The sequence below is a fragment of the Protopterus annectens genome, chromosome 1.part0 (genome assembly GCF_019279795.1).
Source record: "Protopterus annectens isolate FY-2018-M chromosome 1.part0, PAN1.0, whole genome shotgun sequence".
In the NCBI taxonomy this organism is placed as follows: Eukaryota; Metazoa; Chordata; order Ceratodontiformes; family Protopteridae; genus Protopterus; species Protopterus annectens.
The window spans coordinates 1,624,077,373-1,624,093,349 of record NC_056725.1 but is presented as its reverse complement, the minus strand read 5'-3'; the positions used below and the strand labels follow the sequence as shown (position 1 = coordinate 1,624,093,349).

Here is a 15,977-nt window from a genome sequence, read left to right as displayed (position 1 = left end):
GTGAAACAGCAAATGACTACAGTAGCATATTTCCACTTACTGTTGCCAGATGTGTATACACAGCATGCCTTCTTATGCCTACCCCAAATGATAGCCATCAGTATGATACTTGATTATAAATAAAATGGAAAAAATAATGATCATGATAATGTATTCCAACCTATTGTCTGTAGACAATGCACTGGCCCTAGACAAGCTATGGCAAATTTCTGTACAGACCTGTGAGGTTTAATTGTGAAGAAACGTAAAAGAATAACCCACTGTTCCCAGCCCTTATACTAGATATAGCAACCCATGAACATATCCTGGGATTAATTGTGAGCAAAGAACACAATAAATAAACAAATAAAGAAAAAAGAATAACCACAGTGTTCATAGCCACCACACAAGTAATAGTGACCTTATGCATATTTTGAGCAAGGGACAGCTTTAGACTAGGTGAGGCCAAGGTCAAAGGGTCAGGATGGAGCCTCTGAACCAAGCATTTGTGCATGCTTTTAGAGATGGAGTGTGGGGGCCACCAGGCCCTTAGAAGCTCTGAGGGTCCAACTGTCTGTGGTAAATTGTATGCCTTATTTTTGGGAGATAATTATTTGTTAGCTGTTCTTTACTTTTTTAACTGCTACCAAGAAGAATTATGCATGAATTCCCAATTTTGTGAGTGTCTACAGATAAAATTGGTGATTATATTTTTCACACGTACCACCTTTGACAAGTAAGATTTTTTTCACACAAGCACATGCACAGCCCCTGACAAGCCAGCTCTATTACATGATGCACTGATGATTTTTTCTCACAGGCATACATACCACCCCTAACAAACCAAGTCTACTACAGGATGCATGGCTACACACACACACACACACACACACACACACACACACACACACACACACGCACACGCACACGCACACACACACGCACACGCACATGCACGCACACACACACATGCACACGCACGCACACGCACACACGCACACACGTACACATGCACACACGCATACACACACAGAGTGCATGCTTCTATCCATCTCGTGCTGTTGAGTTACATCAGACTCCTACAGAGACCCCAGGATCAGCCATCACCAACCACAAAGTTTTTGTTTAGTAAGTAAGAAAATAAAGCATATTGACAGGCTTTTTCTCTGTAACACACACACACAGACACACACACATGCACACTAACACACATACCAACGAACAATTTCAAGTTGCCAATATAGTTGCCACATATCTTTAGGAATGAGCGGGCAAACCTGGAGGAGATGCACACAAATACAGGGAGGGCATGCAGACTCTGCACAGAAGGCATCCCAGCTCAGAACTACACCAGAGAACCTCTTCTTTGCTGAGATAAGATTACTCACTGTGCCACACTACACAGTTATCTACTTACAAATGGGAGGAATGCTAATTCAACTATAGCAGATCTTTGGGATATTAGAGGAAACTCAAGTACCTGGATAAACCCACTCAGAAATGGGGAGGACATAAAGACTCCACACAAAATTAACCATAACCAAGAAGTTAACCAAACAACAAAACACTATGACACAACAACACTACTTGGCATGCCAGGCTACTCGCTGTGCCAAATATGTCAGTGATCAGCTGCTTTCATAGACATTTGGCCCAAACCCCCAACAGTTCCCAAAAGAAAGCCAGTTATTGCATACAACTGAAGTTTAACTTAATACATACATTCTAGATATTAGTTTTATTTGACTTTTTATGTAGAGGTCAGGTAGCAACCCCTCCTCCCCAAGAAGAAACCAAGCACAGTGTCAGATTACAACAAAAAAGCCATCAGATTTACTAGAAGTGTTTAAGAAGCCATATATCAGTTGCCTGAAGGAGGTTTACAATAGCATCAGACTATCGTATTTGAGAAGCCATAGGGATATCTGTCACAATGAGATCCTGTGCTTTGAGACAAAAATACACTGCAGTTGTCATAGATTCAAGAATAAATGACAGCTTGGCTTGTAACCCCCTGGATACTTCTGTCCTGATCCAGCTGTCTCTGGTTATGGATTTTCATGCTGATAGATGGAGGAACAGACAACCTCTGACTACCTCCAGATGGAATCAATTGAGCAAAGCCTCAGAGCTACTGCTGATTTATAGGACATTGGTGACTCACTGAGAATTGCTGTGATCCCCTCCTTCTGGGTCCATGACATCTCTGAATATTGTCCTGGTAGTTAGAATTCTTTCCATATTGTTGCTTTTGTGACTTTTGCCCACATCTGATTCACACTTAGCAGGTACTCATCTGCATCCTGGAGAAGAGGTACTGAAGTGATTAAAAGTTAACCTCACAGCTGTGGGTCTTCATTTCTTTCTTTTGTAATATTTTCCATGTGTGTGTTTAATTCAGGAACAAGTAAGGCTGGTCCTTGAAGGCTGAAATTAAAAAAAAAAAGTTAGGCATAGCCAAGTTTGTCAGCAGATCAATATGTCAGATCCTGCAGCCCTGGATGAAGCATCAGTGGCAATGAAAGAAACCTGTATCAAGAGGTTCACCCCTGTCAACATCATAGCAAATTGTCCTTGCCTGGTCCATCTGCCAGATCAGTAATGCTTTGGTGCATTTCATTGGAGCTATATCTCTAGAAATCCTGAATGTGAGCCATACACCTCAGCATCCTTAAAGATAAATTGGATGACATGTACACATGCTTCCAGATGCAGTTCACCATTTTGAGTTCCTTTTCTAACAAGTGAATCCATGGGCTGTGGGAACCTTATTGACAGAAACTGCTGAAGGCAAAGTATCCAATTTAGGGAATCTGTGACCATAATCTCTAGACACTTGAAGGCTGCAGACCCAGTCTAATTTCTTAGGGGCAGAGCAACCATATACAAGTTCTCTCATATGCTGCTGGTGGTTACCTTTACATTATCCATCAGCAGATGAACCATCCAGGACATTTTATAAATCAAGCTGTAGGCCTTCTGCAGTGTCCATTGTGGGAAAGCTATGGAATCAGTGGGCTAGTTCCCTTACTGAAGAATCTTCTCCAGGACTTCCTCTGGGGTCATCAGAAGGCACTGCAGGGAAAGCAGATCATACTGTCATAATGACATCTCTAAGCATCTGTAGCTCTAAGAAATCTCTAATGCAAAGCTTTAACTTTTGTGGTTTCTCTGTTGTCCTTGGAACTGTGGCACCCTACGACACTTCCAAATCTTTTTATAGTAGATCCTTTTTGCACTCTTTAGATATGTCCCATTTAAAGTGTCTATGATGCATATGCTTCTCTGGTTTGTACTATATATGCCAATCATACTTTTGCAAAGACAACATAATCCTTTGTAGATATGATATGTCTTTTTGCAAGAAATTTCTAAATGTATAATCTGCAGTATTCTGAGAGTTTTCCCTGCAGTTTCGGAGACATTAGTGAATGTAGAGTTTCCATGTCAGGTAAAAAAATGAAATATAATAAAAATCTCTGCTGTAACATAAATAGAAAATTTTGGAGGGATAGGTATGTGTCACAGAAAATTCCACTTATGTAGAATTGTATTCCACTCAACATAGAGCAAAGTATATCTCTTCTCTATTCAAATGTACATTGAATGAATGGATAGGTAAGCAAAGATTCACCCCCAGTTTAGCACCCTTATCCCTCATGGATAGTGGCAACATGCTAATGTCCCAACATATCCTTGTTCTGCCATCTCTGGGTTATTTGTGCTAAAAACTACAATGTGAATGTAAGGGTATATTTCTTAAGAGCCTCACAGATTAATAGCCTAGTAAATACCTATGAACCTAAAACTATGCTATTGTTTCAATGCAGCATGAAAACAATAGAATGGGGAAAGTGATATTTTTGATTGAAATATTCAAAAACAAATTTGCTTGGATGAAAATGGTTAGAAAATGTGTGAAATAAGACTACTGACCAAGTAACGGCATAGCTGGTTTGATCAGTCTTACTGCTTGGCCTTCGTTTTCATAGTGCAACCAATACAGCTCCAAACAGAAAGCATATAATGACATGCAAAAGAAGCAGGCGTACAATTGTCAGAACAAAACAAAAAATACAGCTTTCAGTTTAAAAAGATAGTTCATTCTAGCTCTATTTTGGATATATTGCCTTTTCTTTGTTGCCATGTATATGTGTATATTGGCGTAAACCATATGTGTTGTTAAAAACAGACAAAACATACACACATACGACTCACTAAAGCTACTTGCAATTCAAGGATTCACAGTCTATAACAAATGAGTACATTGTGTGTGTGTGTGTGTGTGTGTGTGTGTGTGTGTGTGTGTGTGTGTGTGTGTGTGTGTGTGTGTGTGTGTAAAATCATGTGTTTGTTAATAATGGTGCTTTCTTTTTCTATTATTGTGATTATCTCTGTAGAAGGTCTCCTGCATACACCTTCATTTTTTTACTCAGTTGCTGACTTTACTTCAATGGCTATCCTAGGTGCTTATTAGCAAACCTGTAACAAAATACAGTCAAATACAGCATAGCTGGCAATGGTTCTTGCTGTAGTTTATACCTTTTTTATCTCAAATTTATTTCTCCAGTTATTGTATCACATCCCATACATATTCAAAAGTTGAAAGGCTCTCAAGTTTTCATTTGTTTTTCTTTGTCTAAATCATTGTACACTAGTCAAGCTACGTTACCTGCAAGTGTGTGATCCATTCTTTTCCACTTATATAACTTGAGTTTTTGTTCCATTGGATCTTTCACAAGAAATGCCATGTAGCAGGAATGTCACCTTATGAAAAATGCAAGGATTCTGTGCTGTCCTGTTAATATCTGGGGCATTCTGCAGACTGCCATATTTCCTTCTCATTGCAAACTGCAGCTACTCTGTTACGTTCATGAATGTTTATCAACCTTTACATCAAAGTTATGTTTAACTGTTACTGTGTCGCACATTCATACTTATTCTGTTAATGTGCCAATTTATAGTATTCTCATTTGGTTTGTATTGCATGTTCTTATACTGTAGACTGTTTTTTGGAAATTACCTTCCATAATAGAAGGTTCCTTTTTTCTTGTGTTGCCTTTCCCTTAAATTTTAACTATTTAAACTTTTTTCTGAATGCAGTATTCTGTCCCTTTCTTGAAACAAGATCCGCACTCTCTCCTCACTGCTATTATGCTCATAAACTGATACCAGTGCCAGCGTATTTGTTTGTTTAGCAGAATACGTCTCACCTAATAACAAATCTTGACTTGGACTGCAATTGTATGTTCAAAAAATTATTTTCATGACATAATTCCATGCGAATACCTTTTAAATTACTGATATTAAAATCAGCTAACATGACTGAAAGTTTGCTGAAAGGATATGGTTGAAATAATAAATTATAAGTGCAGATATGAAGCAGAAATGGTTGAAAATGTTAAGTAGAAAAGGGAGCAAGCAGCAAATAACAGCCACCTAGGCAACTCATTCAAATAATCTTTTGAGTAGCAGCTTAAAATGTTGTCCTGTTTGTGCCCTTACTAGTGTGTGATAGTCTTGTTACATGCAGTGTGACATTTAACATAACAGGTGTGTATAAGCCACATTATAGTGTCAGGTAAAGTAAGTGTGCATCAACATACTGCATACATTGCCAAAAAACACTAAACGTGATCATAGAGACTGCTGTACTTTGAGGACAGGTTAAAACAATTCTCCTACCTTCAAAGCTGTTCAGTTTTGAAGTTAACTCCTAGTAGAGAAAGAAGATAACTAGCAGTCAACCTAGAATGTGTTATCAATCTCACCTTCTCTATTTCTTCAAGGAAGGCATCAATATAATCCCGTGTTTCACATGGTACCCGGGTTTCTTTGTGTGCCTCGATAAAAGTCCTTAGAATGGTATGAATTCTCTTATGAATTTGAAGCAGTTTCTGATGAGGTCCAGGAAAGTGGTAAATCCAGGGAAATGTATTTCCCAACTGTAAAGTCAAATAGATAAATAACAATTAAATAAATGAATAAATATGCAAATAAATACTTTATTTTCTTTTTGGCTAGTATGTTTCAGGCTAAAGAGTATGAATGCATACTGAGTATACCCTGATCCTGGGTGACTTTAACTTCCCAAACATAGACTGGAAGAACTACTCATGCCAGAACACAAATGCCCATAGATTCCTCAATTTTGTCAATGCAAATGCCTTTGAACAGCTAGTCAATACCCCCACAAGGAGTGATAATATCTTGGACTTAGTATTAACCAATATGAGTAACCACTGCAGTATCCCTACAGTATCATCCTCCCTGAAAAGATCCGACCACAAAGCAGTCACTTTTGAAGTCACCATCTCCCCAAACCCCGCCCCCCCCTCTATTTAGGATCAGACATAAAAACTTCTCCAAAGCTGATTACAGCCTCCTAAGGGATGGTATAAACAGCTTCACAGCCCCCTCCCCCTCTGTAGGAACTGGCACCAATATCCAAAACTACACCAAAGCACTACACGTGCATTTATATAGATGCATGGAATCAGGAATACCTGACAGGAATAAATCATCCTCCGCAAGGAAGAGTAAACCTGTCTGGTGGACATCTGCAATAAATAAACTCTATAACAAAAAGAAAAAATTGCTGTCCAAGACGGAGAAGGAGCAGGTGCCCAATTGGAAACAATGTCTCCTTAGCCTGAACAAGCAAATAAGAGCACTACTGAAATCTTCCAAAGCAAATTTCGAGTCCAAATTGGCCACATCTACTAGAGACAATCATAAGGCCTTCTTCACATGCATGCGCAAACTCAAAGGAAGCACCAAGATCTGTTCAAAATTGGTGGTCAAGAACACCACATATACAAATGCCGTAGATATAGCACACTTGCTGGCTGACAGATTCAGCAAAAACTTTACCTGTCTGTCTCCCCATCAGTAAATCAGGACATCCCCAGTACCTGCCCCCTTCCCCTTATATCCAGGGAACAGGCCATCACTGCTCTCTCAAAAGCAAAAAATACAGCCTCCATGGGACCCGATAACATCCCAAGCTGCATCCTACGTGAACTCAGGCAGGAATTTGCAGCACCATTAGGCACCTTATTCAACCAAAGCCTGAGTACTGGCTTCATCCCAGCTGAGTGAAGGACAGCCACTGCCATCCCTTTACACAAAAGTGGAGCATCCACTGATCCAGGAAATTATAGACCCATCAGCCTAACTAGCCTGATCTGAAGGCCATGGAACAGATTATCATGGACCTCATTAACAAGGACATTGGCAACCTTCAAACACTTGATCCCGTACAGTTTGGCTTCATCAAGGGGAGGTCATGTCTGCTAAATTTGGTCGACTTCTTTGAGACAGTCACCAAAGCAATGGATGAGGGGAAGACTGTGCACACCACCTACCTTGACCTAGCAAAAGCCTTTGACACTATTCCCCACTCGGGCATATAGATAAACTCTCTCAACTAGGCATCAATCCATATGTTACTAGATGGGTAGCAAACCGGCTCACTGATAGAACCCACGTAGTTAAAATAGGGAAAGCCACCTCAAGCATAGACCCGTAACAAGCGGCATACCCCAGGGTTTGGTTTGCCCCCACACACCCCTAACTATATATACCAACTCTAAGATCACAGTACAGTGGGGAAAAGGGCAAATTTATAAAGTGTTTTCTTTAGCTTATGTTATACAGTGTGCACTTAAGAAAGTGTGTTTATAAACGTTGCTATTCTTTACTTTTATTTCACAGCATCTTTGGACATTCACGATGTTGGCCAACTATGACTATTTGCTGATTTTCTCTATGATGATATAACTGTTCGATTAATGGATGTTCAATGCTTAGTATTCAAAGTTTAGCCATTTGCTGACTGTTTCTTTTGATCAATAAACATAGATCCAGTATATAATCAGGTAAGATACTGTACACGTTCAACCCATTGTGTTGCCATTGTATTATGTGCATGGAGAACATATGCAGATGGCCCTATTCAGGCTTGATCTCATTTCATAAACACTCCACTGGCTGTGAACAGGCTGGTCCCAACAGAGTAACTTATAGGACACTAAATACATACATATATACATACAGATGGTGTGGCACTGTGGAAGCTGCTAGCACTGCAGTATAACTTCCATAAAATGTTTGCCAGTGTACAGAGCTGAGTAGCATACTATACTAACAATGCATTAAAGAAAAGAAAACTAACAGGAAGTGAATTCTCTCTGATGCAGGCAAACCTGATACCATAAATTAACCATACCTACCATCAGCACACAGTGATTCTGTGAAGCTCTTACCAATACAAGCTCACTCAACACCAGATCCCCTTACTATCATAATATGGTAATTCCAAGAGCCATCCTGTCTAATGACTGAAGATTTTTTTATGAATCACTCTTTGACATGATGGCAGATCATAGTGTAACCAGGAACAGCAGCTTATTAAGGTATAATATAATCATCAGTTATCAACTCCCCTTTTTCCTGTTTTCTACATGGGATTGGGGTATTACATCTACTGTTGCCATCTCTCTCGATTCAGTGTTACTCTCCTATCTTTTTCAACAGGCATGCTTGACATTCGTAGGTCTTCTATCATATGCTCCACCCATCTTTTTTGCTGGACATAATGATAAATAATAATAATAATAATAATAATTATTATTATTATTTTACCCATTTGTTAACCAGGTAGGCCCACTGGACACAGGGGTGACCAAAGAGCAATGTCTGGGTAAGTGGCTTGCTCAAGGGCATACAGTAGTCAAATGAGAGCTGAGGGAACCAAACGCTGTGCCACAGGAACTACAGCTCATAGCCTTAACCCTCTGCTCCAAATGCCAGAAGAAAGAAGGCAGGTTCCACTGAGATTTGAATTCAGATTGCTGAATTACAGCATGGAATCAACTTCATTTTCTTGTGTCTTCTTCCTGTGTATCCTAAATTTTCCTCACCAGATTGTCTTCTGCTTTCCTGCACATGTGCCCAAACCACTGTAATCTGTTCTCATTCACCTTCTCTGCATTTGCAGTTACTTTGGATTCCACTCTGGTGTCCTCATTTCTTCATCTGTCCCACAACGTGCATCCTATCATCCATCACAGGAATTTCATCTCCATCACCTCTAGCTTCCTCAACTGTTCTGCCTTCACAGCCAAATTTCTGTACCATACAATAGTACTGGTCACACCATTATTTTGTACACCTTAATTTTCAGCTTCTTAGCATTCTTTCACCACACACTACCCCTGGCACTGTATACTAGTTGTTTGTAGCCTATCCAGTTTTAGCTTTGACATCCTCATTCAGACGTCCCTTCTCCTCAACCATCCCTCCCAGACTCTTGAAGCTATTAAAGTGTTGCACTGTTTTCTCTTCTATCTCAGTTTTCAGCATCTTCTGCTTACCCCATTTGCTGTCATGACAACTGTCTTATCTCTACTCAGTTTCATCCCATGTGTCTTCAGTATTGAATTCCATTTCCATATCATTTGCTGAAGTTGTTTGTCCAGAGTCTGTCTGTAATGTCACATCATCTGCATACAGCAGCTTTCTTGATCTGTCCCCTTCAACCTGTTTGCTAATGTAGTCCATCACAAGTATGGACAGGGATTGGCTCAAAGTTAATCCCTGGTGCATACCCGGTCCCATTGGAAACCCTCGGTGAGTCTAAACACTATTTGTATTTGTGTCATTAGGTACTTGCACATAACATGGACTAATTCTAGCAATGTTTTGTTTCTGGAGCATTCAACCATCAAAGGATTGCCCAGATCAGCTTTCTTGGGACCTTGTCATATGCTTTTACCAAGTCTAGGAATGTTCAATTGTACCCTTTCCTCACCTTTAGTTTCTTCTCAAATATCTGCCTCACTGCAGACATTGGGTCATTTGTGCTGCTTCCTGATCTGAACCCAAAGTACTCATCTCCCATCTTACATTCTACTACTCTGCATATTTCCATCACCCTCTCTAAAAATTTCATGCAGTGTGACAGGAGTTTGATACCTCTGTGCTGCCCACAGCTGTGAATGACCTCTTTGTTCTTTTACAATGCCACTAGAATGCTTATTCTCCAGTCATCAGGATACACCTTTTTCTCTGTGTTATTCAGGAGCCATTTCTCCCATAACTCACCCAACATCTTGCCCATATCTGCCATCACTTCATCTGAGCCTGTTTGTTTCTCTGACTTTATTGTCCTTAATGTTGTTCTTACTACTTCTAGGGTTGGCTCCTTGTCTTATTTCATAATAGGCTATGTTTGGGGTAGTACATCTTCTGTGTGGTTTCTTCACCGAGAAGCTGCTGGACGTACTCCTTCCAGTTGCCTTTGATGTCCTGTGGGCTAGTAAGCAGGTTGTTACAGGCATCCCTTATGAAGGAAGTTTGATGAATATCTTCTTTATCTTTCGGTCTTTGCCTTCATGCTACCTGCTGCGTCACTTTCCAGAAAATGATAGAGTACCCCTGATGCCTTGTTCTTTGCTATTGCAACTGCTCTCTTAGCCTCTTTGTTAGGCAACCAGTATTCCTTCTCAGTTTGGTCCATCTTTTCTATTTTCCACTATTACTTGCATTTTTTCTTTCTTTTATTTTTTTTCTTGATGACTTCCTGGTTTTCTGCATTCCACTGCCAGCTTTCTTTATGTACCTTATTTCCACACCTGACTTAGTAGGATATCTCTTCTGTAGTTCTCACACACATCGTTTTGAAGCACTGACATTCTTCTTCTTCAAATCCAAATATTTCCTGTTCTTCCTGAGGTGCTAGAGTCCGGGGTATTCCATTGAACTCTTGTGCTTTCTCTTCAGTCAACTTCTCAGTCTTCAGCCTAGTCTCTGTTCACCTTAGAGCCTTCTCTGGTTACTGCTTGCAGCTGTTTCAATGGAGATGACTTTGCAATCGGTGATTCTACCCATTGTCCATTTCGTACTAGGAGTAATTCTACCTAAGTTCCATGCTGTCCACATTTGTATGAGATCTTACTGTCTTTCTTGCTGAACCATGTGTTGGCCACCATCAAGACATTTGCCAGACAGAAGTCTAGAATGGCCTGTCCTTCTTTATTCCTGTTGTCGCATCCACGTGGACCCAGGCAGTCCTCTCATTTTCTTTTGTCTGTCCTGATATCTGCATTCACATACCCCATTATCAACACTAACTCATGCTGTCTTGCTTTATCTAGTATGTCCTGCAACTGCTGCCTGAATGCATTCTTTTCCTCACTGTCACAACCCGGTTCTGGGGCATAGGCTAAGATTATGAAGAGTGCCCTTTCCTTACATTGGAGACTGTCATGACTCTCACTAATTCTGATGATATCTTTCACTGTCTTCAGAAGTCTCTCCCTCACCACAATTTCCACACCATTTGTAGTCTGATTCCCCCTGAATAGTAGACTCTGGATCCCTAGACAAGTGGCTTAGCTGTACCACCCTTCCATCTTGTCTCCTCCTACCATTATGTCATCCACTTCCAAGCTGCATCCGGGAAGTGAACCTATATTGAGTATAGCAATCCTTATTTGATGTTTGGCAGGTTGATTGGTTTTACATCAAGCTTTCACTCAATAGAGCTATTCAAGGTAACCCAAGCTGAACAAATGGACACTGGCCAGCAAGTAGCTTATTGACCCAGGGCTAATGGACTTTATGGTGGGGCATACATCGACAAATAGAGGCACACAGACCCCTCACACAATTAGCATGGATCTCTGGTGTTGATCAGATCCTCAACTCACTTATCACTAGCAAATACCATGCCCATTTTTGTTGGCATTAGTCAACATAATCCAGTCACCTACAGTCAAGTTTTATACCACTGAGTGGCTAACCTGACGCTGCACACAGTCTTTGATCAGTGTTCTTCTACCTAGAGAATGCTGCATACCACATTTGATTCTCAAAGTGGCTGGTCTATACAACTCTTCCCCCAATAGGCATCATTTAGTGCAGCTGTCCACAGCTCCGTTATTAAGTGAGAAACACCCAGCATGCATTTCAGAGGTAGGAGGAACCACAGAGACACAGGAAAACATACAAGCTCTACCCAGGCATAGGCCACAGGGTAGGTTCAAACCTTGCACCTTGTGCATGAGAGTTAAAGACCTTAACTATTATGCTAACTTTAGGTACAATATAAATTATCCTTTGTTGGTCATGTTAGTCCACCAGACTAGTGGCCTCATTTCAGGGGAGACCTGAGATGGTGCTTCTTCTACAAAGGGAAATTTATCCAGGGCATCAAGGAACTTCCCCTACTCATCTTTAGTGACAAGAGGGAAGACTTTTGTCTGAGCACTTCCTGCTTCCATTACAGGTGCAGTGATGGCCTGGAGAAGCAGAGAGGTAGTATGGCTGTACCTGTGAGTTGTAGCATCAATGTGTTAGATCCAAATTATGTGGATATGGAACCAGCTGAATCTGGTGGGCAACAGAGGTCAATGGAAGGAGTCAAAGCGATGATCACGGAGGGATGCACAGCCTCAGAAGGTAATGGTGCTGAGAGTATGGAGGGTGCAGCAGTTAATGAAGGAAAGGCAGTCGAGCCTTCCATGGATTCAGAAGTACTGTTTCAACAGCACTTGTTTAATGAGGATGTTTCGACAAGAGAGAAGTATATTGTTGCAACCCTCCAGTCAGGAGAGTTGCAGGATGACATATTTAAAGGATTAATATCTGAAAGTGATCTGGAGAGTGGGAGAGATATATTGTGGGGGGGGGGGGGATGATAGACAGAATTCACAAAGAGGATTTAGAAAGTTAGACGAAGAAAGAATTTACAAACATAAAGAAAACATATGCAGAGAGGGTTTGGAATAAAAAGCTGAGAAACAAGAATAAAGTACAGCATCAGGAAGTAAGAAAGAAAAAACTTTTAAAATAAATATTCAGTAGGGTAGAGGAAGAGATTGACAGATACAATGTATGGGACAATGTTATTTCTCCTTTAGGTGTAAAATTAGAGGAAGCAAAGAGACATTTTTGTGACATTATTTTTGAAAGTGGAATTGGAATGGAGAAATTTCTGGGGAGTCTGAAAAATTAAAAGACTGCTATACTTAAAATTCTTATGTTTTGAAAGCATTTAATAGGGAGACTAAGAAGAAGGTTCACATTCAGTTCAGAACTGATGTAGGAAAAGAGACTTTAAAGAGACATTTATTCAAAATATTCCAGGATGTTATGGACATCACTAAAGGTTATGATAATAGAGGTTCATGGACTGGGGGCTGGGATTGTAATGTTGTTTTAAAAATGCAAAATGATGCTATTTATGCATATTCAAAGTGTTATATATAAGGAAGTAATTCCATATTCAAGTAAGTTAGTCGAGGAAGATTATGCAATAATGAGAAAGCTGAAACACAAAATAGGTACAATACAAACTAGACAAGTAAATATAATGGAAGTATTAATAGATTATGTGAATGAGATGTTTGAAGAGAAACAGACATCCAAAATGAAGATATGTGAATTAAAGAACTTTTCAGATTAAGATAATGCAGAGTTAAAATAAGAAATATTTTTGGAAGAATTGGATAAATATATAAAAATGTGAAAATATAGAATAATAAATGTTTTCTAAGGGTATTACAGGTTATAGGCATAAAGAATTATGTAGACGTCTAATAAAATTTATTTGGAAGAAGGGAGACAGATATGATATGCAGAATTGAAGACCAATATTAATGAGCAATACAGAATATAAGATATTTAGGAAGATAACCAGGAAAGAATGGAAGCTAAATTGATAAACTTATAGATGATATTATATACATTGTTAAAAGTAGAGGGAGTCAGGTGTTATTAAGCATAATCAGGAAATTGGTAGATAATAGTATAAACAGACAGGAACAAGTAAAAATCATGATAGGTGACATAAAGAAAGCTTTTGATACTGTGCAGCATCCAACATTCTGGGAGAGTTTTCAATCATATAATATAAGTGACAAGGTAAAAAAAGTGAGCATTATGGCTTATAAATATAATATATAATCATTTTGATAAATGGATGGTTAAGTAAGGATATAACTATAAAAAGTTGGATAAGACAAAGATGTCCATTGAGTAGTACGATATTTACACTAGTGATGAATGTTACAGTAAATTATATACATCAAGAAATGAGGTGTATGTCATACAGATAAGGAGGATATTAGAATACTTAGTATGTTATCCTATGCAGAAGATATTCACCAGGATTCAATAAAATCCATGTAGGCTCTGTGTAGAGCCTACATGGAAAGTACCTATGTGCACAGCCATGGTTCCTCCCTGGCAGTGAGACATACATATTAATTATGACACACTGTGGAGGGAGATCAGAGTTACATGGATATTGAATCTGTGCAAACAGCAGTGTAGAGGTTGTCCAATAGTTGTGGACTGCCCAGAAAATATCTGGATAGGTGTTAAGCACAGGGAAGTAATATTTTTTTCTTAATTTTATGTGCTGTTTGCATGGTGCTGTGCGATGCTTAGTGATGCTGAGCTGCATTCATACATATGCACCTGACATCTGCTATATATCTAAAAATAGAAACCAGATGTAATTAATTGAATTTTTTCATGTCTCTCCCTGTTTCTGTGGACCATCATGGTGCTTAGCAATGCTGTCCGTCATCTAAAAATAAAAACCCTATGTATTTAATTGTTGTAGTTCTGTTGTGCTTAGCAATGCACAAACTTGAGCAGCTTTGCTGCGCAACACCAACAGGTATCGTAGTAGTATATATGAAAATATACTGCCTCCCTGTGCTATTCAAGTGGCAAGATAGGTTGAGTCATAACTTACAGCATAGTAGGTCCTGGATTCGAGTCCTGAGCAGTCATATGTTTTGCATTTATTGTTTTGAACATGAATCAGATGACTGAAACATCAGTTTAGTTTAAAATTAAAAAACTGTTACATTTATCAAAGCTGCATGGTGCTAAGCTCTGCTTAAACATGGCCAATGATCTATCTTGTTTGTGCATTGCTAAGCTACGCTTAAACATGGCTTGTGCGAGTTTGCTCAATGCTCAGCTTTGCTTAAATGGTTTGTGTGAGTTTATGAGATGCTAAGTGATGGGTTGCATTTTTGAAACTTGCACTATGACGTGTAAGGGCAGGGATGCACCCTATATAATGGCCAATAGGTATGAATCTGACACCATTCAATGGAGTTCTCATGTGGCTGTTGATATGCCTAGTGGTGTTGGTGAGGAAACTTCCTTTTGGGTGCAGAGATGGGGGTGTGCAGGAGTCCAAAGTGTTTGTTGGACTCCTGGTCAAAAGCCATGAATCCCAACTGCTGCAGGGGGATTACTAGGGCTCAGAGTGTAAGCCTGAGGCCTGGGATCATTTGGCTGGGGAACATACTAGTACTCCTTGTTTCCCCCACACTGGTGAGCAGTGTCATTACCACTATGATGACCTAAAGCATAGAAGCTCAGACTGGGCACAGTCCACACATATGTAAGTATGTTTCTTAGTGATTTATAAATATACAAACTGCATGTGTGCAAAACTGGTATGCATAATGATTTGCTTCTCTTACAACAGTTACAGAAGAGAGGACTCACAATGTCCAGTCCCATGCAGGGTGTCTGGCCAGGATAAGACGTGAATATGGTAAGTAGGAAAAAAGAAATCAATATCCTAATGCATAACATACTGTCAAGATAAAAAAGTATTTACAGAATTTGCTGTCCTAACAGTCAGGTATAACATACTTGGAAAATGTAATATGTTTAGTAATGTCTCAGTGCCTACCTAAAATGGTAAACCAAGCTAAGTCAAGTAACCATGCATTATTGTGTAGTATAGCTTACAAACATCAGCTGAGGCTGGGGTCTACCCAGATTAACAGTCACTGTTCTGCTGTGCTCACTGTGTGAAATATGCTGTAGACTGCACTCAGGTAATGACGAGGGTAAATGGGTACATGTCAGACTTGAAGCAACAGTAATAAACAGATTATAAAGGGTGATGCTGCTGTGATATGTACTGCTTCAAACAAAGAAGTGCTCATTAGTCTTGT

General features: G+C 39.6%; 1 protein-coding gene across 1 annotated transcript in view; it reads right to left on the bottom strand.

The window, feature by feature from the left end:
- The window catches only part of LOC122799249 (cytochrome P450 2D15-like), a 405,628-nt gene that overhangs the window by 185,404 nt on the left and 204,247 nt on the right, over positions 1 to 15,977 (bottom strand). Inside the window, exon 6 of the mRNA XM_044068194.1 lies at positions 5,751 to 5,924. Within this exon, the coding sequence (XP_043924129.1) occupies positions 5,751 to 5,924 (174 nt within the window). The remainder of the gene's footprint in view (positions 1 to 5,750; positions 5,925 to 15,977) is intronic.